This window comes from Salmo trutta, unplaced genomic scaffold (assembly GCF_901001165.1).
Source record: "Salmo trutta unplaced genomic scaffold, fSalTru1.1, whole genome shotgun sequence".
In the NCBI taxonomy this organism is placed as follows: domain Eukaryota; kingdom Metazoa; phylum Chordata; class Actinopteri; order Salmoniformes; family Salmonidae; genus Salmo; species Salmo trutta.
The window spans coordinates 1-26,133 of NW_021823481.1; the positions used below are offsets into that span (position 1 = coordinate 1).

Consider the following 26,133-nt stretch of genomic DNA (forward strand, 5'->3'; position numbering starts at 1 on the left):
AGATTTTGTATTAGACACTAATGGTAATTATGCCAAGCAGAACTTGTATTAGACACTAATGGTAATTATGCCGAGCAGAACTTGTATTAGACACTAATGGAAGAACCAAGTTACTCTCTCTTACCCTGACATTCCTCTTTAAGATCTCACGGCTCATGAGGACACGCCCCTCCGCCAGGTTGATCTCGGCCAATGGGACGAGAGTCTCGCCAATGACCTCATCACGGGAGAACCTATCGAAGCTGAGCACCATGAAGTGGAGGGACAGCTCCTGCACACGGACCAATGGGATCCCGTAGAAACTGAAGGTCTCGTCAAACGCCGGGTCCAGAGTCTTCCTCAGGACGCGAGTCTTGACCCGGTGCTTCTTCTCCGGCAGCAGGGTCAGCTTAATGTAGGGGTCAGAGGTCAGGGACTGCTCGTCGGTCGGGGTCAGCCCGTGGGCCTCCTTGATGTGAACCACGAAGGCCTTCTTCTCTGAGTTGTATTCCAGGGAGAAGTGAAGGGTCCCGAGGCCCACGTCAGGCCCTCCGTCCTGGGGTTTGTCTTGGTCAGCGGCACCCTGGCTGGGGATTGGGGTCTGGCCGGAGAGGCTATTGGTGGTGGTAATGGTTGTGGGGGAGGGAACCCCAGGCTGGGTGAACCCTGGGTGGGGGGAGGGAATGTCCAGATCTGGGGAGCTGCGGACCTTGGCGTGGGTCTGGGGGTTGGAGTGTGGAGGTTTGGTGGTGGAGGTGAAGTTGCCGTTCAGGTCACGTTGTTTCTCCAGGTCCAGGTGAAGGGGCGTTCTGCCCCCTGCTGGGCTGGAGGCCGCTTGCTGTTGTTTTTGTTGTTTAGCGTTGTTGCTGTTGGCGTTGCAGTTTCCGTTCACGTCGGTCTTGCTTTCATTGGCGGTGGCAGCAAACTTCTTCTTGGCGCTAAGACTCTCGGGGTAGATGTCGACGCCTTTGAGCATGTGCACGAACTTGTAGGGTGGTGTCGTCTGTGGCTTGGTGTTTTTACGCTGGCAGCAGATCCAGGCGAAGAGGGAGACGCAGGAGACAAGGCCAAACACACTCACCACTGCAACACTCACTGGCACCTCCACTAGAGAGACAGAGAGAGATGTGAAAAGGAAGAGAGAGAGAGAGAGAGAGAGAGAGAGAGAGAGAGAGAGAGAGAGAGAGATGTGAAAAGGAAGAGAGAGAGAGAGAGAGAGAGAGAGAGATAGTTTTGTTAACCGCCCCTCCCTCCTGTGGATCTATTGTCTGTGTGTGTGTGTGTGTGTGTGTGTGTGTGTGTGTGTGTGTGTGTGTGTGTGTGTGTGTGTGTGTGTGTGTGTGTGTGTGTGTGTGTGTGTGTGTGTGTGTGTGTGTGTGTGTGTGTGTGTGTGTGTGTGTGTGTGTTGAATATGCGTAGGTTTCCTCTGTCTAACTACGTCTGTAGATGAATGTATTGACGAGCTGAATCAGAAACCCACTGCTTATTACCATAACTAACAGGCTGACTGACTGACTGACTGACTGACTGACTGACTGACTGACTGGCTGACTAACAGGCTGACTGACTGACTGACTGACTGACTGACTGACTGACTGACTAACAGGCTGACTGACTGACTGACTGACTGACTGACTGACGCACTGTCTGAGTCAGAGACAGCATGACAACAGCACAATCTGGGGTTGTATCCCAAATGGAATCCTATTCCCTAGATAGTGTCCTATGGGCACTGGTCAAAAGTAGTACAGTACACTATATATGGAATAGGGTGCCATTTGGGATGGAGTCTGCACAATCTGGGACTCCTACATGACATGACATGACATGACATAACTGAATAATCAAGGGTCGGGTCATACAGTGTGAACAGAGAAATGGCCTTTTGACATAACTTGGCATTTTGATATGTTATAGAGATTGGAGACAAAATTATGAAGTAGCTTATTGATGTATTAATAATTGATGATTATTCATTAACTGTCATTAATCTCAACTGGCCAATCAGATGAGAGATTGGGGTCTGTTTTGTTAGTTAGCAACACAACACACATAAAGGTTCTTATATTTGTGTCAGAACTAAAAACAGGGAAGGCAACCCCAGTGTCTCACCCCTGTCTTTCAGCTCCACGCACACACACACACACACACACACACACACACACACACAACTATACGCTCTGAGAGTGTGTGTCACGTCAAGGCATGCAGCAGTCTTTCAGCAGGAATGTACCATATCTTTACAGCTGGGATAATGAACCCCGACATAACGCTGGGATAATGAACCCGACATAACGCTGGGATAATGAACCCCGACATAACGCTGGGATAATGAACCCGACATAACGCTGGGATAATGAACCCCGACATAACGCTGGGATAATGAACCCGACATAACGCTGGGATAATGAACCCCGACATAACGCTGGGATTATGAACACCGACATAACGCTTTATTTCAACATATTGCTATATACCCTCCTGCGGTACAATGATGCGTGATAGTTACCATTAGCTAGTAAAATACTCGAGAGGTAATCTAACTGGTGATTTTTTATTCGGTTTTTGCTTCTCATATGTTTTCTTGTATATCCGTAACATGATATTCTCAATATGATCTCGTGAATAATTAAAGGATAAATCAATTAAACACATGAAATAAGGTGTGTTCGGAGCCCACGTCACGGTGCAGCGGGTGCAGAAACAGATGGAGACGCCGACTGGTGGTGGGTGGATCACGAGACTCTACAGCAACGTCCCCAATGGCACCCTATTCCCTGTTGACCAGAGCTAGTTTGGTCAAACGGAGAGCACAATATAATGTATAAGGTGCCATTTGGGAAACATAGTGAATATTACTGACCAAAAGAACAGAGGCTTTCCGAGTTTTCCCAACCACACTCAAATAAATCGCCAGCTACTTACCGAACTGCGTTTCTTCCGTCACCATCGGAGCCATGTTCCCGCTTGCTCGCGTGCTCTGTCCAAGGTGCTGAAACCGTCCGCCCTTCGGTTTATTCCGGCACTCGCACTCTATAAACCGACCCTACCCACCAATCCGTCCTCTAGGTATATCTCCTTGACAGCGAATAGCGACAGATTTTTGTTGATGATGTGACTTAAATTATTTAATCTGTTTGTTACGGTTTAATAATTCAAACGCAGCTGTTCTTTTCAGCGTGGCAACGTTTGGCAGGCTATTGTTTGTTCTCTTCCCAGCGCGAGTCTCACCCTGCTCGTGTTGTTACTGTTTGCGCTATGAGCATCTCTGAGGATGAACCACCCCTCTCCCTCCTCTCTCTCCCTCTCGCCCCCTCCTCCCTCCTCTCCCAAGCACCCCCACCCTCCTGCTGAGTTCCCAGCCGCTGACGCAGTTGTGACGGAGGCTGCTGAAATCACTGCCTCGGTGAAACAGCATAACAAGCAACAAGCTCATCAATTTCTATGACTGGCTTACTGACTGGCTGACTGGCTGGCTTACTGACTGACTGACTGACTGACTGACTGACTGACTGGCTGGCTGGCTGACTGACTGACTCCCTCGCTTATACACTACATGACCAAAAGTATGTGGACACCTGCTCATCAAACATCTCATTCCAAAATCATGGGCATTTATGTGGAGTTTGTCCCTCCTTTGCTGCTATAACACACTTTCCACTAGATGTCGGAACATTGCTGCAGGGACTTGCTTCCATTCAGCCACAAGAGCATTAGTGAGGTCGGGCACTGACGTTGGGCAATTAGGCCTGGCTCGCAGTTGGCGTTCCAATGAATCCCAAAAGTGTTCGATTGCTTTGAGGTCAGGGCTCTGTGCAGGACAGTCAAGTTCTTCCACACTGATCTCGACAAACTGTATGGACCTCGCTTTGTGCACAGGGGCATTGTCATGCTGAATCAGGAAAGGGCCTTTCCCAAACTGTTGCTACAAAGTTGGGAGCACAGAATCATCTAGAATGTCATTGTATGATGTAGCATTACGATTTCCCTTCACTGGAACTAAGGGGTTTAGCCCGAACCATGAAAAACAGCCCCAGACCATTATTCCTCCTCCACCAAACTTTACAGTTGGCACTATGCATTTGGGGAGGTAGCGTTCTCCTGGCATCCACTAACAAAGACTACATCTCCTATGCCCAGACCCCCATCCCTAGTGCCTAGCCAGACCCCCATCCCTAGTGCCTAGCCAGACCCCCATCCCTAGTGCCTAGCCAGACCCCCATCCCTAGTGCCTAGCCAGACCCCCATCCCTAGTGCCTGGCCACACCCCCGTCCATAGTGCCTGGCCACACCCCATCCCTGACCACACCCCCATCCCTAGTACCTGGCCACACCCCAATCCCTGACCACACCTTCATCCCTAGTGCCTGGCCACACCCCCATCCCTGACCACACCCCCACCCCTAGTGCCTGGCCACACCCACACCCCCATCCCTGACCACACCCCCATCCCTAGTGCCTGACCACACCCCCATCCCTGACCACACCCCCATCCCTAGTGCCTGCATTATTGTTTGCCACATGGCCTTAAATTGTACCTATTTGTTTTTCTCAGTTGTCCGTGCTATTTCAATATTTCAATAATACATCATTCGATTTTTCCATTGTTAATGATGGCGGATTGATTGATTGATTGATTGTCAAGTTTTTAATTTCCTTTTTTCAAGATGAATGATGCGAAGCGAATATGGCTACAAGCCCATATGCCATGTCCTGAAATGTCCAGACAAACGGATTAAAAGTCATTACAAGCCCATATGCCATGTCCTGAAATGTCCAGACAGACGGATTAAAAGTCATTACAAGCCCATATGCCATGTCCTGAAATGTCCAGACAGACGGATTAAAAGTCATTACAAGCCCATATGCCATGTCCTGAAATGTCCAGACAGACGGATTAAAAGTCATTACAAGCCCATATGCCATGTCCTGAAATGTCCAGACAGACGGATTAAAAGTCATTACAAGCCCATATGCCATGTCCTGAAATGTCCAGACAGACGGATTAAAAGTCATTACAAGCCCATATGCCATGTCCTGAAATGTCGAGACAGACGGATTAAAAGTCATTACAAGCCCATATGCCATGTCCTGAAATGTCGAGACAGACGGATTAAAAGTCATTACAAGCCCATATGCCATGTCCTGAAATGTCGAGACAGACGGATTAAAAGTCATTACAAGCCCATATGCCATGTCCTGAAATGTCGAGACAGACGGATTAAAAGTCATTACAAGCCCATATGCCATGTCCTGAAATGTCCAGACAGACGGATTAAAAGTCATTACAAGCCCATATGCCATGTCCTGAAATCTCCAGACAGACGGATTAAAAGTCATTACAAGCCCATATGCCATGTCCTGAAATGTCCAGACAGACGGATTAAAAGTCATTACAAGCCCATATGCCATGTCCTGAAATGTCCAGACAGACGGATTAAAAGTCATTACAAGCCCATATGCCATGTCCTGAAATGTCCAGACAGACGGATTAAAAGTCATTACAAGCCCATATGCCATGTCCTGAAATGTCCAGACAGACGGATTTAAAAGTCATTACAAGCCCATATGCCATGTCCTGAAATGTCCAGACAGACGGATTAAAAGTCATTACAAGCCCATATGCCATGTCCTGAAATGTCCAGACAGACGGATTAAAAGTCATTACAAGCCCATATGCCATGTCCTGAAATGTCCAGACAAACGGATTAAAAGTCATTACAAGCCCATATGCCATGTCCTGAAATGTCCAGACAAACGGATTAAAAGTCATTACAAGCCCATATGCCATGTCCTGAAATGTCCAGACAAACGGATTAAAAGTCATTACAAGCCCATATGCCATGTCCTGAAATGTCCAGACAGACGGATTAAAAGTCATTACAAGCCCATATGCCATGTCCTGAAATGTCCAGTGTCCTGAAATGTCCAGACAGACGGATTAAAAGTCATTACAAGCCCATATGCCATGTCCTGAAATGTCCAGACAAACGGATTAAAAGTCATTACAAGCCCATATGCCATGTCCTGAAATGTCCAGACAAACGGATTAAAAGTCATTACAAGCCCATGTGCCATGTCCTGAAATGTCCAGACAAACGGATTAAAAGTCATTACAAGCCCATATGCCATGTCCTGAAATGTCCAGACAAACGGATTAAAAGTCATTACAAGCCCATATGCCATGTCCTGAAATGTCCAGACAAACGGATTAAAAGTCATTACAAGCCCATATGCCATGTCCTGAAATGTCCAGACAAACGGATTAAAGTCATTACAAGCCCATATGCCATGTCCTGAAATGTCCAGACAAACGGATTAAAAGTCATTACAAGCCCATATGCCATGTCCTGAAATGTCCAGACAAACGGATTAAAAGTCATTACAAGCCCATATGCCATGTCCTGAAATGTCCAGACAAACGGATTAAAAGTCATTACAAGCCCATATGCCATGTCCTGAAATGTCCAGACAAACGGATTAAAAGTCATTACAAGCCCATATGCCATGTCCTGAAATGTCCAGACAAACGGATTAAAAGTCATTACAAGCCCATATGCCATGTCCTGAAATGTCCAGACAAACGGATTAAAAGTCATTACAAGCCCATATGCCATGTCCTGAAATGTCCAGACAAATGGATTAAAAGTCATTCTAACAGCCAACTTTCCAGCTCCTTCCATAACTGTTGGATTTTATAGCGTTCCCAGAGAGCATGGATTACTGAGTCATTGTTAGTTTTACACTTAAGACATGACTCTGCCCTTATGCTGTAGAATTTGTGAATTTTGTCTCTTGTATAATACATTCTATACATTAGTTTATACTGGATTAATTGTACATTTTCATTAACTGTAATTTCGTTAGTTATACTTTCGTTAGTTAAACTTTCCCTCCATCTCGTGCCAACATCAGTTATTTTTAAGTTTTGTTTCCAATAGTTGATATTTTTTCTAAAAGATTGTCAGTTGGATAGTCTCTCTGCAAGTTTTTGTATATTTTACCTATCATACGAACATACTTTTCTGACTCAAATAAGATTCCCTCAAGGTTGGTCTGATGTCCAAAAGATTTCAATTTGAAATTTGGTGATGTGTAACTTTCACGTTGCATGTATTTGAAAATACCTACATTGATCAGTCCAAAATTGCTTTTTTAATTCTGTAATGGAAATTAATTTATTTACTGTTAGGAAGTCATTTATGGTTTCTATGCCTTTAGTTTTCCATGTGGACCAATTTATTGGTGAATTCTGAAAAGGCATCCAAGGATTGTTCCATAGAGTTGTGATATTGGTTCTCGTACTGTAAAATACATTTCATTTTCTTCCATATTGTTCTAGTGTTCTTTACTGTTACGTTTATAATGTTCTTTGCTTTATCCTTTGAAAATAGACACTAAGAAAATTAAAGGGTTGAGCATCTTCGATATGGACCCATTGTTACGTCCTGACCCTTGTAAGAGGTAATTTTCTATAGTAGATGGGTCAGGCCGTGACAGGGGGTGTTTTGGTTGGATTTCTTGTTTTCTATTTCTATGTTTTCTATTCTATGTTTTCTATTTCTATGTTGGTTTTTTTGGGGTTGATTTCCAATTGGAGGCAGCTGGTCCTCGTTGCCTCTGATTGGAGATCCTATTTAAGTAGGGGTTTTTTCCCTTTTGGGTTTGTGGGTTGTTAATTTTGAGTAGTGTGTTTTCCTCTCTGCGTCACGGTTTGTTGTTTTTTGCATTTCTAGTATTTGGTGTATTGCAACGTTTCACTATAAATAAAAAGATGTGGAACTACATCCATGCTGCGCGTTGGTCCGATCATTCTGACAGTCCTGACACCCATTGTTCTTCTTTAGTGCATTTAACTAAACGTCACAAGTAAAAGCCTTGGGTAGCAGTTTGATACCATTCCAAGTCTGGAAGGTAAATCAACACTCAGACTTAGGAAGATGCACAACTGTCCTTTTTATTCTCTGAATTTTATTTGCGCATATAAAGTGTGTTAGGACAGAGTATACTTTTTTTTAAATGTCTTTGGTGGGGTAATAGGTATTACTGAAAATAAATACAAAACTTAGGGAGCCATGCTATTCTGGAGAGGTTTATTCTACCTGTAATATTTATGGGAATATTGTTCCATTTAATTAGATCTGCTTTCATATTGTTGAGTAAAGGAATAAAGTTATGTTTACATATTTGTTTGTAATCACTCATTAAGGATCCTAAGTATTTCATATTTTTTTGTCCACTTAAAGGATTGCTGTAGCTCGTGAATTATTATTTTTTATTTCCCTATTGCCATTTTTTTTCACTTTAATTTTATATCCTGTGATTTCTAAAAATATTTTTAGCAAAAGGGGTGTTGAGTTTTCAATATTGGTCAGGTATATCAGGAGATCGTCTGCAAAAAGTTTAGTTTATATTCATGTTTGCTAATACTGATACTGATACTTATACTAACCTGTTTTACGTTTGGGTCCTGTCTAATTCTTTCTGCAAGTGGTTCAATTGCTAGTGCAAACAGGAGGGGGTCAAGGGGACATCCCTGTCTTGTGACCCTTTCTAAAGCATATGCATATGTATATTTTTTGTATATATATTTTACGTATATTTTTTGTTTTAGGAAATGTATAGAATATTTGAATAGAAAGGGCCATTTAAGACGGTCAAAAGTGTTTTTGGCATCAACAGCCATTAATGATAAATTTATATCTTGTTTTTTTTTTCATTGTAATAAATTGAAACATGTTCTTATTTGTTTGTAAGTGTCTATTTTTAATAAACCCTATTTGATTGATATATATCAAGTCTGGTAAGAATTTTGCCATTCTATTGCTTATAAGCTTTGTTATTATTTTATTTTCACAATTTATTAATCTTAGGGGTCTATAATCAGCAGGGGACTCCAGACTTTCTTTGTTTTAATATAACTGAAATAAAAGTTTTATACATGGAACTAGGAAGTACTGAATTGAGTGACATGTGTTGTCATTTGTGTAAATAGGGGCTCTAATTAGTCCCAAAAAGTTCAATAGAATTCTATGGGAAAGCCACCCATTCCTGGTGCTTTTCTCCGTGCTGTTTTAATGTTTTAACAGTATCTAATATTTACTTTCGGGTGATCTCTGTTTTTAGCGATTATCTTTTGTCTGCTGATAATTTCTTCAGGGTTATTGAGTGTAAGAAGGCTATTGTTTAATTCTGATTTATATACATTTTCATTAGAAGCTTTTAAAGTTGGCATTAGTCGCGTTGTTGTTTCTAATTACCACATTTGTATCTTTATCTTTTAAAATAACTGGTTTAGCGTGTATTCGTTTTGTGAGTGCTGTGAGATGTTTACCTGGTTTATTTGCCATTAAAACCTGTTGGGGATACGGGGTAGCAATGAACCCTGAGACGGGATTGCTAGCAAGGCTGGAAATTCAAAACATCAAAAATCGAATAATTTCAATTTCTCAAACAATCAACTATTTTACACCATTTAAAAGATAAACATCTCCTTAATCTAACCACATTGTTCGATTTTCAAAGAGGCTTTACGGCAAAAGCATAAAGTTAGATTATGTTAGGACAGTACATAGCCACAAAAGTACAAACATCCATTTTCAATTCAAGGTCAGGCGTCACCAAAAGCAGAAACCAGCTAAAATTATGCACCAACCTTTGACAATCTCCATCAGATGACACTCCTAGGACATTATGTTATACAATACATGCATTTTTTGTTCAATCAAGTTCATATTTATATCCAAAAACAGCATTTTACAGTAGCGGTGAAATTCAGATTTTTTTCTTCTCTGAAATGCTTCCGGTGAACAACGTTACAATTTACAAAATTACTATTCGAAAACATTGGTAAATTATAATATTGTCATTCAAATAATTATAGTTTAACATTTCGTAAATGCTACTGTATTGCCAGATTTCAAAATAACTTTACTGGGAAATCACAAGTTGCAATAAACCGGGTGCTGTGCTAAGAACAATAGGCTAGGCTATATAGGTTAGCATCATCTTGTAACCATGTAATATCAATAATACTATTGTCAATAATCCCTTACCTTTGATTATCTTCATCCATTGGCACTTCCAGGAATCCCAGGACCACAACAAATGTGGTTTCTTTTGACAAAGTTCATAATTGATGTCCAAATAACTCCAAGTTGTTCCATGTTGTTAGCGCTTCGGTGGCTACTAAAAAGTAGCGCGGGGGGGGTGTGAAGTCACAGCGAAAAGTTAAAAAAGTTTAAAAAATTATCTATTTACGTTCGTTCAAACATGTCAAACGTTGTTGTTTAGCATCAATCTTTGGAGCCATTTTTAACGTGAAACATCAGTAATGTTTCAACCCGACCTCTCCTGTGTCTAGAAAAACGTTTTTGAAAAATGTCTCGCGTCTCATGATTGCGCAGGTGCAGGCAATAATGGAAGTGACGACATCCCAGGGACGTCAACTTCCCTGCATTCTAATTTGGTCTCTGTTCATCATAGACGCTTCAAACAACTTTATAAAGATCGCTGACATCTAGTGGAAGCCGTAGGAGTTGCGAAATGAATCCTTTCTCACTGTGGTATCTATTAAACAATGACACAAAAAAAATAGTACAGCCACAAAATTCTTTTTTCTCTCAGGTTTTCTCAGGTTTTTGCCTGCCGTATGAGTTTTGTTATACTTACAGACACCATTCAAACAGTTTTAGAAAATTCAGAGTGTTTTCTATCAAAATCTGGTAATAATATGCATATCCTAGCTTCTGAGTTGGTGTAGGTGGCAGTTAAAAATGGGCACACATTTTTTTCAAATTTCTCAATACTGCCCCCTAGCCCCAACAGGTTTTAAGTAGTTATGTTTTATTTAAGTTTAACCTGTAGTTTTTAACTCTCTTCAAATGTACAATATTGTATTCCTGCTTAAGTTCAGAAATTGTATTTTCTTCTTTACCATGTAAAGGTTTTAATGGGCTTTTTCTAAGATAGTGATTTATTAAAATGTTTCTTACATTTTTCTTTCTAAATCAGATTTAACTTTAGTCGAGTATGAGATTATCATTCCCTTAATGTACGCCCTAGAGGCATCCAAAATGATATCAGGGGTCAGCTGTTCTCTGTCCTATACAGTATGTCTACATTTGTAATGGTAAAGGTTTCAATTTTTCCGTTTACATATTTAGCATCCAAAAGATGCACTCTGTTCATTCTTCAAATTCTGTCACTAAGTGTACTTGTGTAATTAAGCATGATACCGGAGAATGATCCGATTACAAAATATCATCAATTTTATTATCCAGTAAAATGTTGAGTGCATTTTTGGAAATAAAGATGCAGTCAATTCTGGAATAGCTTTTCATACTTTTAGAAAAAAAAAGGAATAGTCCTTTGTAGTTGGGAGTAGTAATCTCCAGGTGTAATCTCCTGTACATTATTTGTAGAGATTAAATGTTTCAGCCTCTTTGGAGGCTCCCTTAAATTGGCCTTTTGTATTACTACATCTGTGAAATCTCATCAAATGTGTGATTTAGATCATCTGCTAAAATAATAGTTCCTGTCTGGATTTGATCTTGTAGAGCTTGAATTCTATCTAAAAACACCAGATTTGCCCCTGGTGGGATATACAATGAAAGCAATGACTATTTTTCACCATGTAAGTTACAATTCAACATTAGAAAATTGCCTTTTTGGTTCATATGCTGGGATATAAGGGAAAATTATGTATTCTTATTGATCAGGATGCCTTCACCTCTGCTGTTACTACAGTAGGTGGCAGCATAGGCATCTCCCACCCAACTCTTCTTATAAGCAGGTGGGACAGTAGCGTCCCACCTGGCCAACATCCGGTGAAATTGCAGAGCGCAAAATTCAAACTACAGAATTATAAATATTTTACTTTCATAAAATCACAAGTGTAATACATCAAAATAAAGCTTAACTTCTTGTTAATCCAGCCGCTGTGTCAGATTTCAAAAAGGCATTATGGCACACCATGCGATTATCTGAGGACAGCGCCCCGCATACAAAACCATGAAAAACATATTTCAACCAGGCAGGTGCGACATGAAAGTCAGAAATAGCGATATAATAAATGCCTTACCTTTAATGATCTTCTTCTGTTGGCACTCCAAAAGGTCCCAGTTACATCACAAATGGTCCTTTTGTTCGATAATGTCCTTTATATCCATAAAAACTCAGTTTAGCTGGTGCGCTTCAGTCAATAATCCACCCAGTTTCCCTCCATCAAAATGCATACAAAATGAATCCCAAATGTTACTAATAAACTTTTCCAAACAAGTCAAACAACATTTATAATTAAACCTTAGGTACCCTAATACGTAAATAAACAATACAATTTAAGACGGAAAATACCAAAGAAAAATACCAAAGAACAAGCTCTCATTCACGCGCTTGGAAACACTACAGCCAAAATGGGAGCCACCTAGAAAAACTACAATTTCTGGCTCATTTTTCCAAAAACCAGCCTGAAACTCTTTCTAAAGACTGTTGACATCTAGTGGAAGCCCTAGGAACTGCAATCTGGGAGGACTTCGCCTTATAATAAAAGTGACAGCCATTGAAAATAGTGGTAGGCTGAACATTTTTTTGGGTGGGATGGTTTGTCCTCGGGGTTTCACCTACCATATCAGTTCTGTTATACTCACAGACATTATTGTAACAGTTTTAGAAACTTTAGAGTGTTTTCTATCCAAATCTATCAATGACATGTATAGCCTAGCTTCTGGGCCTGAGTAACAGGCAGTTTACTTTGGGCACGGTTTTCATACGGACGTGAAAATACTGCCCCCTACCCAAGAGAGGTTAAATGTTATATTTCTCTTTTTTTAAACTGTGACTCTTGCAATAAACCACATCTGCTGACAATGTCTTTAAGTGTTTGAGAACCATATGCTTTTTTTTCATGGAGCCCATGCACATTTGATAAGTTGGATTTTGTTGGTCTATACATGTATAGATTCAAAGTTAACCTTCCATCTATTAACCTTAACCGCTTCCGTCTATCATAGAAGAACCAACTGAAACATTTTGTCAGACATGACATATGAGGGTGGTGGGCATTCCATAGAATGGGAGGATCATAGTAATTTTTTTACCTTTATTTAACTAGGCAAGTCAGTTAAGAACAAATTCTTATTTACAATGACGGCCTAGGAACAGTGGGTTAACTGCCTCATTCAGGGGCAGAACGAGAGATTTTTACCTTGTCAGCTTGGGGATTCGATCTAGCAACCTTTCGGTTACTGACCCAACACTCTAACCACTAGGATACCTGCCATCCCTCTAACCACTAAGCTACCTCCCACTATCCCAATCCCTAAAACAGCAGAACCACTGCCAGATAACAAACTGTGTGTGTGTGGCAGATGTGCGCCTTAAGCGAGTGTAACATGAAGGTCAAACAATGTCTAGGCTGCAGCAGGCGCGCCATACTGAGAAAAAAAACAAAGCTTATTTCTCACTCACTACCCAGTGACCTTGCTGGGTAGAGCGTTAAATGAAAAATAAGATACGCATCAAATACCGTGGCGTAAATCACCGTACTTAGATAGTTTCACCATCAACTATAAGTAGACTTATTTCTTATGCTGCTCACCCGACAGTGTCCTTGCTGAGGAAAGATGAACCTGCCATCTTGGTAAATGAAAATCTAACTGCACCGTAATTCACCGTACTGAGATAGCTTCTCTGCAACTATGGGCTTATTCCTTGTGTGACGCATAGCCCAGTGCCCTCGCTGAAAGAAGATGAGCTGTCATCGTGGTACATGGCAATATTCTACCTATGAACCCAGCCAACCACCTGCTGCTTTATATATACACAATGTTATTATAGCAGCTTGCAATGTCGTAAGAGAGAACATAGCTCCTGGACCACGGGGCTGACAGTCATGACAAAATTAGCAATTACTGCAGGAACTCATTTAGGCTTCCACAATCTCAGAACATTTAATCAGATGTGATCTTGAGGGTGAGAAGCAGTAGCAGTGCCCATGCTGGAGTGGGTTGTTACCAGCCTCATCCTGGCACGTTTTTGCAAAATGTAAAATGCCACTGCCTCTCCCTCGTCTCTCTCCCCCCTCTCTCTCCCTCTCCCCTATCTCTACCTCTCCCCTGTCTCTCTCTCTCCATCTCCCTCCCCCTCCATTTAATCTCCCTCCTTCTTTCCCCCTCCCTCAATCTATTTCTCTCCCTCCCTCCTCTCAGTAGGTGTGTGTGTGTGTGTGTGTGTGTGTGTGTGTGTGTGTGTGTGTGTGTGTGTGTGTGTGTGTATATATATATATATATATATATATTTGTATGTGTGCAGTGGAGTGCAGCCCCACTCTGAAAAAGCTAAATAATACATTGGCTTACAGAGAGAGAGAGAGCGAAACAGACAAATAAACTCACAGACAGACAGAGACAGACAGACAGAAAAACTCTGAACTCAAACCTAACCCTAAGCGTAGCTTCATGTCCATATCCCGGCTCAACCTGAATCCTACCCATAACCCTAACCCTAGCCCTCCAAATCTTGGCTCAGCTCTTGGGGTTCAGGTTGAGCCGGGAGTGGACATGAAGTTAGATTTAGTGTTGATCCAGGATGTGGACTTGAAGCTATGTTTAGGGTTAGGGTTGAGCTGGGAGTGTCTGGACTATCATTAAATGTGAAGACTTATTTAAATCAAATCAGTTCTCTAGGTTTAATTATTATGTGATTAAACTAATAATGTAAACACTAATTACCTAGGAAGTCGGGGCACCACAGAAAATGTTGAGATTTACGGAGTTATAATTTTACGAATATAACTCTTCAGAAATTGTAATATTTGATCGATTAGTCATTCTCATTCATGTATTATTATTATTACCTCATCAGTTCTCATTACTGTACGTCGCAAATCCTTGGATATCTGCACGAACCCTAGCCTAAATCATGAATCAGCAATATATACAAATTGGCGTAATTATGTAACGAGTGCGCTGAGAGTTGGGAAGCAAGTTCAGGGAGTGAGTGTTTAAATAAATAAAGGAAACAATGAACACAAAACACAAACAACACGCCGACATGAAAACAGTCAATAACACCTGAGGAAAGAACCAAGGGGAGTGACAGATATAGGGGCGGTAATCAAGGAGGTGATGGAGTCCAGGTGATGGTCATGAAGTTGCGCAGGTGCGAGAGACGACAGTGACAGGTGTGCGGGACAATCAGCAGCCTGATGACCTAGAGGCCGGAGACGGGGTATACGTGACAAATTATTTATTTATTAACTAACTAAATAATCACACAGAAATACATGACAAACAAACAGTAGATATTTGGGTTACTACATGATACAAAGAAAAAGTCCCTAGCGGATGATGCCGATATGACGGCTTGGTAAAGAAAGGAAAGGGGTGGGGACTGAGAAAGAGCGGGAAAGACTAAATGGATTCACTACACACAGTGGATAATTGTACTCAGAGACATGCTAATACTTTGCAAATGAACAGCCGCTCATTCTGAAAGAAATTGCAATGTAAATATTTACGCTTGTATGTTGTTGTTGTCTCTCCGTTGAAAACACTCAATCGTCCTGTACAGTTCATCAGAGTCTCTGGTTAACTTTCCCAGAAGTCACAATGTCTTTCGTGGTTGTCGGTGGTTAGGATGGATACTTCAGAGTACCATTCGGAAATGTTCTCATAGAATAGATGTTTCAGCGGTTGTCGGTATTCTTGTTCTAGGTTTACATAATTTCTAGCTGCAGACTAGTAATTGGTGTCATCTAGAATTTTCTCCTTCTGTAGTGAATCGATAGTCTCAGAGTTGAACCATTTCTAGCCACGTAGCCAAAACTACAGCTGTATGGCCTATAAAATTGTAGCCATTCCATCATAAGGACTCTGTCCCGGCGTTCTCTGACTTAATGGATGTTTTGTAGGAAGTGGATTTTATTCTCTGTGGAAAAAGGGGCGGTTCTATGACGCCTGATGTAATGTCTGGGCTCACGGGGGGGTGTGGCCACTGACTAGTTAAACTTTATAACTAAACAAGTATCTCGTTTAGAAGGCCAACACGACGTTACATCTTCTCACAAATAGTTTCATATTCAATCATATATTTTACACAACATTCAGGTAGAAAACGAATAACTGAGAAATGTACACTTCCAAAGCTACCGTTATTCCGTGCTACCGTCCTTCCTGATGTCACAAAATAAAACAACTTCGACAGGATTGTTCTTTAAATACCCACGGACCATTCCCACATTGTCAAAAATATAAATATTGTTTAATCCTCCAATTTTGGGGAATAGGAGTTGACCAAAGAGAAGCTCTTTGTTTCATAGGTTTATTTCCCCTCTCTTTTTGCATGACCAGGGGGAGAGAGTCTCTGCCAGGAATTTATGACGTGTCGTAAAGTCATAAAACTTGTGGTGGGAGAGAGAGAGTGAGAGAGGGGGGGAGCCACGATATACACCCCAAAGGGCCACGTCGTGACAGGGCCTCAACCCTAGACATAACCTTAACCTTAATCCAATGAACAATGAATGCATGTCCCTCTCCCCCAGTACATGGCAGAAAGGTAGGCCTCACTTGAAGCCTGAACTATACTTAATGGGCTTTTGACTTGCCTAGTTAAATAAAAAAATGGGCTTTTGAGTGGCATTGGCAGAACGGTTGAGGCTAGAATCAAAATGTACGCATGGGAACGTTCAACAGATGCTCCCGATGAACGCAAGCCTACATCTGACCATGTGAAATGTACTTTCACCCTGAAAACTTGGTCCCAAAGAGAACTCAGCTTTTCTTCCATAGAAAAGCATTACCTACAGCCCTCACGTAACCATGACGCCATCAATGACTGCGATTGAGCTAGCTAACCTTCCTTTCACACAAACAATCAGGAACTTATATGGATGCCCTGTGTTGAGATTCAGCTTCCTGTGGCAACAGGAAGTGTCTTAATTCAACTTCCACATGGTCCTTTATTCTCTCCCTGAAACTCAGGGCATCGTTAAAGAGTGTCCCCAGGAGACAACACATTGAATTTTAGCTTCCTGTGATTACAGGAAGTGACTTAACTGAGGGTCATAGGGTCGGTTTCAAAGGGTTAAAATGTTAAATACTTGTGACCGGGGGACCCGGCATAGGAAATTTGAAGTTAATCGGCCCAAACACATTTTTGACCTCCATTGGACACAATGGTCTTGCTCTTAGTTTCTAGAACTGCCTTGTTTTGAATTCTTTAATCAATTCTGCAGAGGATATAGATTTTTTCTGTCTGTCTGTCTGTCTGTCTGTCTGTCTGTCTGTCTGTCTGTCTGTCTGTCTGTCTGATTACAGGAAGTAAAGTAAAGATACCTTAATAGAAAATGACTCAAGTAAAAGTGAAAGTCACCCAGTAAAATACTACTTGAGTAAAAGTCTAAAGGTATTTGGTTTTAAATATACTGAAGTATCAAAAGTAAATGTAATTGCTAAAATAAGTATCAAAAATAAAAGTATAAATCATTTCAAATTCCTTATATTAAGAAAACCAGATGGCACCATTTTCTTGTTGTTTTAATGTACAGATAGCCAGGGGCACACTCCATGACTCAGACATATTTTACAAATGAAGCATTTGTGTTTAGTTTATCTGCCAGATAAGAGGCAGTAGGGATGATCAGGGATGTTCTTTTGATGTGTGTGATTTGGACCATTTCCCTGTCCTGCTAAGCATTCAAAATCTAACCAGTACTTTTGGGTGCCATGGAAAATATGTGGAGTATATATTTCTTTAGGAATGTAGTGAAGTAAAAATAAAAGTTGTCAAAAATATAAATAGTAAAGTACAGATACCCCCAAAAACGACCTAAGTAGCACTTTAAACAATTTTTACTTAAGAACTTTACACCACTGGAGAGAAGGAAGGAAGGAAGAAAGGAGGGAGAATGGAGGAGGGAGAGACAGAAGGGGGAGAGGGTGAAGGAGGGATGGGGAGAGAGAGGATGGAGGAGAGAGAGAGAGAGTCAACAGAGGTGGGAGAGAGGAAGGAGAGAGGAGGGAGAGCGATGAGAGGAGGTGGAGGCAGGGAAAGAAGGAGGGAGAGAAAATGGAGGGGGTAGGAGGGAGTGAGAGAAGGGGGAGAGTGGAGGAGGGGGAGAGAGATGGAGAGGGTGAGAGAGGGGGAGAGGGTGGAGGCGGTGAAAGAAGAGGGAGGAAGAGAGAAGAGATAAACGTTGTGCTGGCCAAACAAGACGTAGCTATAAACAAAATGGAGTTAAATGGTTCCAGTCTGCCGTGAAGCGTTCATCCATGTAATTATTGGAATCAGAAACCCATTAGCATTGCTGGTAATAGCCTAATGTTAGCTAGCTAACACTGAACCTAGTTGGTTAGCTCTTTAGCTAGTTGCAGATTCATACTACAGCTATGAGAATGTTTGTATTGGTAGTAGTATGAGTTGGCATTATGCCGGTTCATTGTTTAGCTAGCTAGCTAGCTAGCTAGCTACATGTCTAAACAAAAGACTCCACTTCGCTAGGTGATTACATGACCCATCAAGTTAGCCAGGTTTGTCTGAGGGTAACTATGGCCATCTATTGTATTTCATGATCATCTGTACATGTCTAGACAATAGTGACCCGTCCACTTAGCTGGATGTGGTTATAGCATTTCTTTCACATGACCCATCAATTTAGACAAGTGTGTCCGGTAAGCATCATCTAATAATTAGAACATATTTTTATCTGGACACTTTCTGTTTCTGATATTGCTACTATGCAAGTAACCATTTCACTGTACCGTTTACACCTTCTGTATCCTGTGCATGTGACAAAGGAACTTATTTTATATGATATAGCTTGTGTTTACCAGAGACGGTAATGTGAAGAACAACATGACCTGCACCAAAGTCAGATTAGGATATAGGCCAAGGATTAGACAAAGTGTATTTTTACCTGGAGTTTTTCCTTATTGTAGACAACTACTTTTACCACTTTTAGTCTTGAAATCTTTGATTGTTTAATAACTACTCACTCTGTTTAGCACATGACCTCACATGGGAATCATTAAAGAGATGGGTGGGGTTTAGGCTTAAGAGGGTGTGAACAATGCTGAATGGGTGGAGGCAAAGACGAGCTCTCTAGTAGGTGTACCAAAACATTCAAGGGCCATTTTCTCAAAAGTGGGGTTACAAGTTTATCAACTTCCAAAGCAGTATTACTTTCTTATTGTTCCTCAACTGCAGTGTATGATATACCATTTTCTAGCTTTGAGTCTCTACTTTTATCCAATGTAAATAACATAACTTCAAATTTTGCTACATAAGACCGAATCGAGGCAGTCGGTCACAATTGAGGATGTTCTGAAGGCAAAAGGGGGCGAAACTCAATATTTTGAAGATGTTCCTAATTTTCTGTCCACTCAGTGTATAATTAGTATAAGACTGTGCTCCCACCTAGTGGAGAGAAATGGAGAATGTGTCAAGACAAAATAGGAAGGGAAGTTCAGAGTCCAGACTTGTGATCCTTCTGGTTGATAGCTGAAATCACAGACAAATGACAAAAAGGAATGGACAGAAGGGGAAAAGGGGAAAAAAAAGCCTTTAACGTCCATCCACCCACTGGTTTCACTCAGCAATAACCACAAAGACAATCATCAAACGTCTGTAAAAAAAAATAAAAAATAAAAGCCACAACGGAACGGCCTTAACCCCTTTCGTCATACAAACACAACACTGGTTCATGTCCCAACCGTCCAGCAGCAGCAACAACAGATCACTTCCTTCTTCCCTGTCACGTATACTAACATCAAAGGCAGACACTTTGGGAATAAGGTTCAACCTCCCAGATCACTCAAACTCTGTCCAGAACAAACTGAAATACACTCAGCACTAATTTCTTTCATGTGGAGTAGAGTGCAGAATTTAAAACATTCGTTATCTCCTCCGCATTCCAGTCCAGTAGGTGGCGGTAATGCACCTAATATTAGTCCGTATGCCCGCCATTAAAATCCAAAGAAGAAGAAGTTAGTCAGGCACCTGACTATATTGCATTGTGAATAGTCATATCAAGAGAACACCTGATTATTCACTAAAACACATTGTGTGTTGTGTGTGTGTGTGTGTGTGTGTGTGTGTGTGTGTGTGTGTGTGTGTGTGTGTGTGTGAAGAGAGAGAACTTGTAGTCTTCACACGCTCAGGTAAGGAAAGAAATTGTAATTTAGATGTGGTTACCGGTAAATTCAATTAAAAAATAATTTTAAATGGGGAAATCTGGGATTGGTAGCCTGCATACATTTTTGGACTTGTAAATGAATGGAGATTGTAATTTATAAATGCTTTTTGAGTTTAGTTAAACTGTTTCACCCCAGCAGAACCCACATAAGCTTGTTTTACTCCATTGTTTGTCAATATCGTAATTGTAAACAAATGTATAGTTTGAAATCGTGGTTAAAACCAACCTTTTTGATGATGATCAGCCCCGTCTATGCATTTGAGAGTGATTACATTTCTTCAGCCCTATCAAGCTATTTACCCGTTTAAACAAATGACAACTATGAAGGATTGTAGATATACACTGAGTGTACAAACATCTCGGTGGGGGGGGCATGGTCTCTACAAGGTGTGGAAAGCGTTCCACAGTGATGCTGGTCCATGTTGACTCCAAGGCTTCTCACAGTTGTGTCAAGCAGGCTGGATGTCCTTAGGCTGGTGGACTATTCTTGATACACAGGAAACTGTTGAGCGTGAAAAACACAGCAGCGTTGCAGTTCTTGACACAAACCGGTGCGCCTGGCACCTACTACCATACGTTCAAAGGCACTTCAATCTTTAATTTTGATTTTTTTTCACCTTTATTTAACCAGGTAGGCCAGTTGAGAACAAGTTCTCATTTACAACTGCGACCTGGCCAAGATAAAGCAAAGCAGTGCGACACAAACAACAACACAGAGTTACACATGGAATAAACAATATGTATAGTCAATAACACAATAGAAAAAGTCTATATACAGTATGTGCAAATGGCGTGAGGAGGTAAGGCAATAAATAGGCCATAGTATTGAAGTAATTACAATTTAGCAAATTAACACTGGAGTGATAGATGTGCAGATGATGATGTGCAAGTAGAAATACTGGTGTGCAAAAAAGTAAATAAAAACAATGTGGGGATGAGGTAGGCAGATTGGATGCGCTATTTACAGATGGGCTGTGTACAGCTGTAGCGATCGGTAAGCTGCTCAGATAGCTGGTGCTTAAAGTTAGTGAGGGAGATATAAGTCTCCAACTTCAGAGATTTTTGCAATTTGTTCCAGTCATTGGCATTAGATAACACGGAAGGAAAGGCGGCCAAAGGAGGTGTTGGCTTTGGGGATGACCAGTGTGATATACCTGCTGGAGCGCGTGCTATGGGTGGGTGTAGATAAGGCGGAGCTTTACCTAGCAAAGACTTATAGATGACCTGGAGCCAGTGGGTCTGGCGACAAATATGTAGCGAGGGCCAGCCGACTAGAGCATACAGGTCGCAGTGGTGGGTGGTATGTGGGGCTTTGGTGACAAAACAGATGGCACTGTGATACACTGCATCCAGTTTGCTGAGTAGAGTGTTGGAGGCTATTTTGTAAATGACATCGCCGAAGTTGAGGATCGGTAGGATAGTCAGTTTTACGAGGGTATGTTTGGCAGCGTGAGTGAAGGAGGCTTTGTTGCGAAATAGGAAGCCGATTCTAGATTTCATTTTGGATTGGTGATGTTTAATATGAGTCTGGAAGGAGAGTTTACAGGCTAGCCAGACAGCTAGGTATTTATAGTTGTCCACATATTCTAACATGCTGACCAGACCGGACACGTCGTGTGCGCGAGTGTCGCAAAATACATTTTGAAATTCATGTTATTCAATTATTGCACCCACACTGCTTGCACGCGCCAACGAGCGTCTGCGCTGCCAAGAGCTAAAATAGAACTCCTTTCTATTTCTGACGCAGATCGCGCTGCAAGTCCTGCCCCTCCCATCTCCTCATTGGGTTTATAGAAGCAGGTACCTACGTGCCATATCCTCATTGGTTATACCCACGTGGGTGATTGAAAGACGAACTGTTTTGCCGGTTGTCGTGGTAATGCTATCAAAGTGTAGATGCCAATCACCATATAAGTTTAAAGATAAAAAAGCCTGGAAGGAGGAGAGATGCAAACATTTGTAAAGCAAGGGGTCACGGGGGTATGTGTGTCTTTGAGTGAGAGAGACGCAGAGAAGACGAACCAAAATTGTACACAACTCTAAAAAGCACAGCCTTCTGATAAGATGGCACCGATTTACATTCTTCCAACCAATTGTGCAATTCTTTTATTTTTCTGCGTAACTTATTTTTTAACTTACATTTTAGTCATTGAGCAGACGCTCTTATCCAGAGTAACTCACAGTAGTGAATGCATACATTTCATACATTTTTTTCCCCATACTGGTCCCCCATGGGAATCGAACCCACAACCCTGGCGTTGCAAACACCATGCTCTACCAACTGAGCCACACAGGACCACTTATTGTGTACATAATGTTGCTGCTACCGTCTTTTATGACCGAAAATAACTTCTGGACATCAGAACAGCGATTACTCACCGTGGACTGGAAGAAGCTTTTTCTTTAACGAGTCCGACGAGAAGGATATCCTGCTTTCACTGGAACAGGCCCAGATCCACGCCTTTTGCGTGAAGAAAAGCCGCAGGAAAAGGGGCTGCAGATTGGGCAGCCTTCTGAGAATCCGTAGGCGAGCAAGTAAACTCCCACTGCCATCCATTCTTCTTGCTAACGTGCACTCATTGGAAAATAAAATTGATGACCTACGATTAAGATTATCCTACCAACAGGACATTAAAAACTGTAACATCTTATGTTTCACCGAGACGTGGCTGAACGAGGATACGGACAATATAGAGCTGGCGGGATTTTCCATGCACCAGCAGAACAGAGACGCTACCTCTGGTAAGACAAGGTGTGGGGGTGTGTCTATTTGTCAATAACAGCTGGTGCGCTAATATTAAAGAAGTCTCGAGGTATTGCTCATCTGAGGTGGAGTACCTTTTGATAAGCTGTAGACCACACTATCTACCAAGAGAGTTCTCATCTATATTATTCGTAGCTGTCTATTTACCACCACAAATCGATGCTGGCACTAAGACAGCTCTCAACCAACTCTATAAGGCCATAAGCAAAGAAGAAAATGCTCACCCAGAAGCAGCGCTCCTAGTGGCTGCGGACTTCAGTGCAGGCAAACTTAAATCAGTTTTACCAAATATTTACCAGCATGTCACATGTGCAACCAGAGAAAAAAAAATTCTAGACCATCTTTACGCCACACACAGAGATGCATACAAAGCTCTCCCCTGCCCTCCATTTGGCAAATCTGACCATAATTCTATCCTCTTGATTCCTGATTACAAGCAAAAACTAAAGCAGGAAGTACCAGTGACTCACTCAATACGGAAGTGGTCAGATGACGTGGATGCTACACTACAGGACTGTTTTGCTAGCACAGACTGGAATATGTTCTGGGATTCATCCAATGGCATTGAGGAGTACACCACCTCAGTCATCGGCTTCATCAATAAGTGCATCGACGACGTCGTCCCCACAGTGACTGTACATACATATCCCAACCAGAAGCCATGGGTTACAGGCAGCATCCACATCGAGCTAAAGGCTAGAGTTGCCGCTTTCAAGGAGTGGGAGACTAATCCGGACGCTTATAAGAAATCTTCACTGACATTTTCAACCTCTCCCTGACCGAGTCTGTAATACCTACATGTTTCAAGCAGACCACCATAGTCCCTGTACCCAAGGAAGCGAAGATAACCTGCCTAAATGATTACCGCCCCGTGGCACTCACGTCGATAGCCATGAAGTGCTTTGAAAGGCTGGTCATGGCTCACATCAACAGCATCCTCCAGGATACCCTAGACCCATTCCAATTCGCATACCGCCCTAACAGATCCACATCTCAATTGCACTTCACACTGCCCTTTCTCACCTGGACAAAAGGAACACCTATGTGAGAATGCTGTTCATTGACTACAGCTCAGCGTTCAATATCCTAATGCCCATGAAGCTCATCATTAAGATAAGGACTCTGGGACTAAACACCTCCCTCTGCAACTGAATCCTGGACTTCCTGCCAGGCTGCCCGCAGGTGGTAAGAGTAGGCAACAACATGTCTGCCACGCTGATCCTTAACACTGGGGCCCCTCAGGGGTGTGTACTTAGTCCCCTCCTGTATTCCCTGTTCACCCACGACTGCGTGGCCAAACACGACTCCAACACCATCATTAAGTTTGCTGATGACACAACAGTGGTAGGCCTGATCACCGTCAACGATGAGACGAACTATAGGGAGGAGGTCAGAGAACTGGCAGTGTGGTGCCAGGACAACTACCTCTCGCTCAATGTGAGCAAGACAACGGAGCTAATCGTGGACTACAGAAAAAGGCAGGCCGAACAGGCCCCCATTAACATCGACGGGGCTGTAGTGGAGCGGGTCGAGAGTTTCAAGTTCCTTGGTGTCCACATCACCAAGGAACTATCATGGTTCAAACATACCAAGACAGTCGTGCCCGACAAAACCTTTTCCACTTCAGGAGACTGAAAAGATTTGGCATGAGTCCCCAGATCCTCAAAAGGTTCTACAACTGCACCATCAGTACATCACTGGGGCCAAGCTTCCTGCCATCCAGGACCTATATAATAGGTGGTGTCAAAGGAAAGCCCATAACATTTTCAGAGACTCCAGTCACCCAAGTTATAGACTGTTTTCTCTGCTTCCGCACGGCAAGCGGTACCAGAGCGCCGAGTCTAGGACCAAAAGGATCCTCAACAGCTTCTACCCCCAATCCATTATACTACTGAACAATTAATAAAATCGCCACCGGACAATTTACATTGACCCCCCCTTTTGTACACTGCTGCTAATCGTGGTTTGTTATCTATGCATAGTCACTTCACCCCTACCTACATGTACAAATTACCTCAACTAACCTGTACCCCCGCATACTGACTCGGTACCGGTGCCACCTGTATAGAGCCTCATTATTGTTATTCTTAAAGTGTTACTTTTTATTATTACTTTTTATTTTAGTCTACTTGGTAAATATTTTCTTAACTCTTCTTGAACTGCATTGTTGGTTAAAGGCTTGTAAGTAAGCATTTCAAGGTAAAGTCTACACTTGTTGTATTTGGCGCATGTGACAAAGTTTGATTTGATTCTTTATCATCGACACATCGTGATGATGACATCAAAGAGCCTTTCCCTGATTCTGGAGCCAGAGGCCACGTTCCAGGCTGACTACATTACAGACACATGTCACATCTCACAACGCATGGATAGGTGTTTAACATATCAGCTAACCACATCATATGATATAGCAATCTGTGTGTCGACTGTATCATATAGCATCAGCCATCGGTTGATAGAATGCAACCTCTCTAATGTAGTTCACCTGGAACATTAGCCAGGCAAAGTGTTTTATTTATCCCTTACTGGAAAAAAAACAGGCTCTAACTTTGCACCTTGTTCTACATTTTTGGCAAGACTTTAAGTGATTAAATAAATATCAAAATATTCAATTAAAAAATGGTTTTATCTTGAGTGGGAAAGACTCCAGTGGTCGTAAATAATTAATATATTCCTCAAACCTCTATTACTATTCTATGTTTCATTATTCAGTTGTAAAGCGGTGATCATGTGACGCCCTGAGACATGAAGACTGCTGGCTCTACTTGTGTCTTTGTTCTCAGGTATGGGTTCCTCCAGCAGCGACCTTTCTGAAGACCCACAGTGCTCCATCTGTGTGGATATTCTCACTATGCCAGTCTCCATCCCGTGTGGACACAACTTCTGCAGGACCTGTATCAGTGAAACTTGGGACAGAAGTGAACAGCACCAATGTCCACTCTGTCAGGAGATATTCCACAGAAGACCTGAGCTATATGTCAACATAGCTATCAGTGAGGCTGTTGATAACCATATAGCCCTAGCCCTAGTCCCAGCCACAGCCCCTGCCCCATCTCCAGCCCTAGCCCTACTACCAGTCCAAGCTCGAGCCCCTTACCCTGGTCCAGCCCCTTACCCTGGTCCAGCCCCAGACCCTGGTCCAGCCCCTTACCCTGGTCCAGCCCCAGATCCTGGTCCAGCCCCAGACCCTGGTCCAGCT

At 42.1% G+C, this 26,133-nt stretch overlaps 1 protein-coding gene across 1 annotated transcript; it reads right to left on the bottom strand.

Moving 5' to 3' along the window:
• Window positions 1-124: 124 nt before the first annotated feature.
• On the bottom strand, window positions 125-3,248 carry LOC115191107 (synaptotagmin-4; the record flags this gene model as incomplete). The annotated part of the gene is given in 2 exon segments (XM_029749100.1): window positions 125-1,086; window positions 2,905-3,248. Coding segments are annotated over 2 exon segments (996 nt in total), but the record flags the coding sequence as incomplete, so codon positions are not given.
• Between the last annotated feature and the right edge of the window lie 22,885 nt (window positions 3,249-26,133).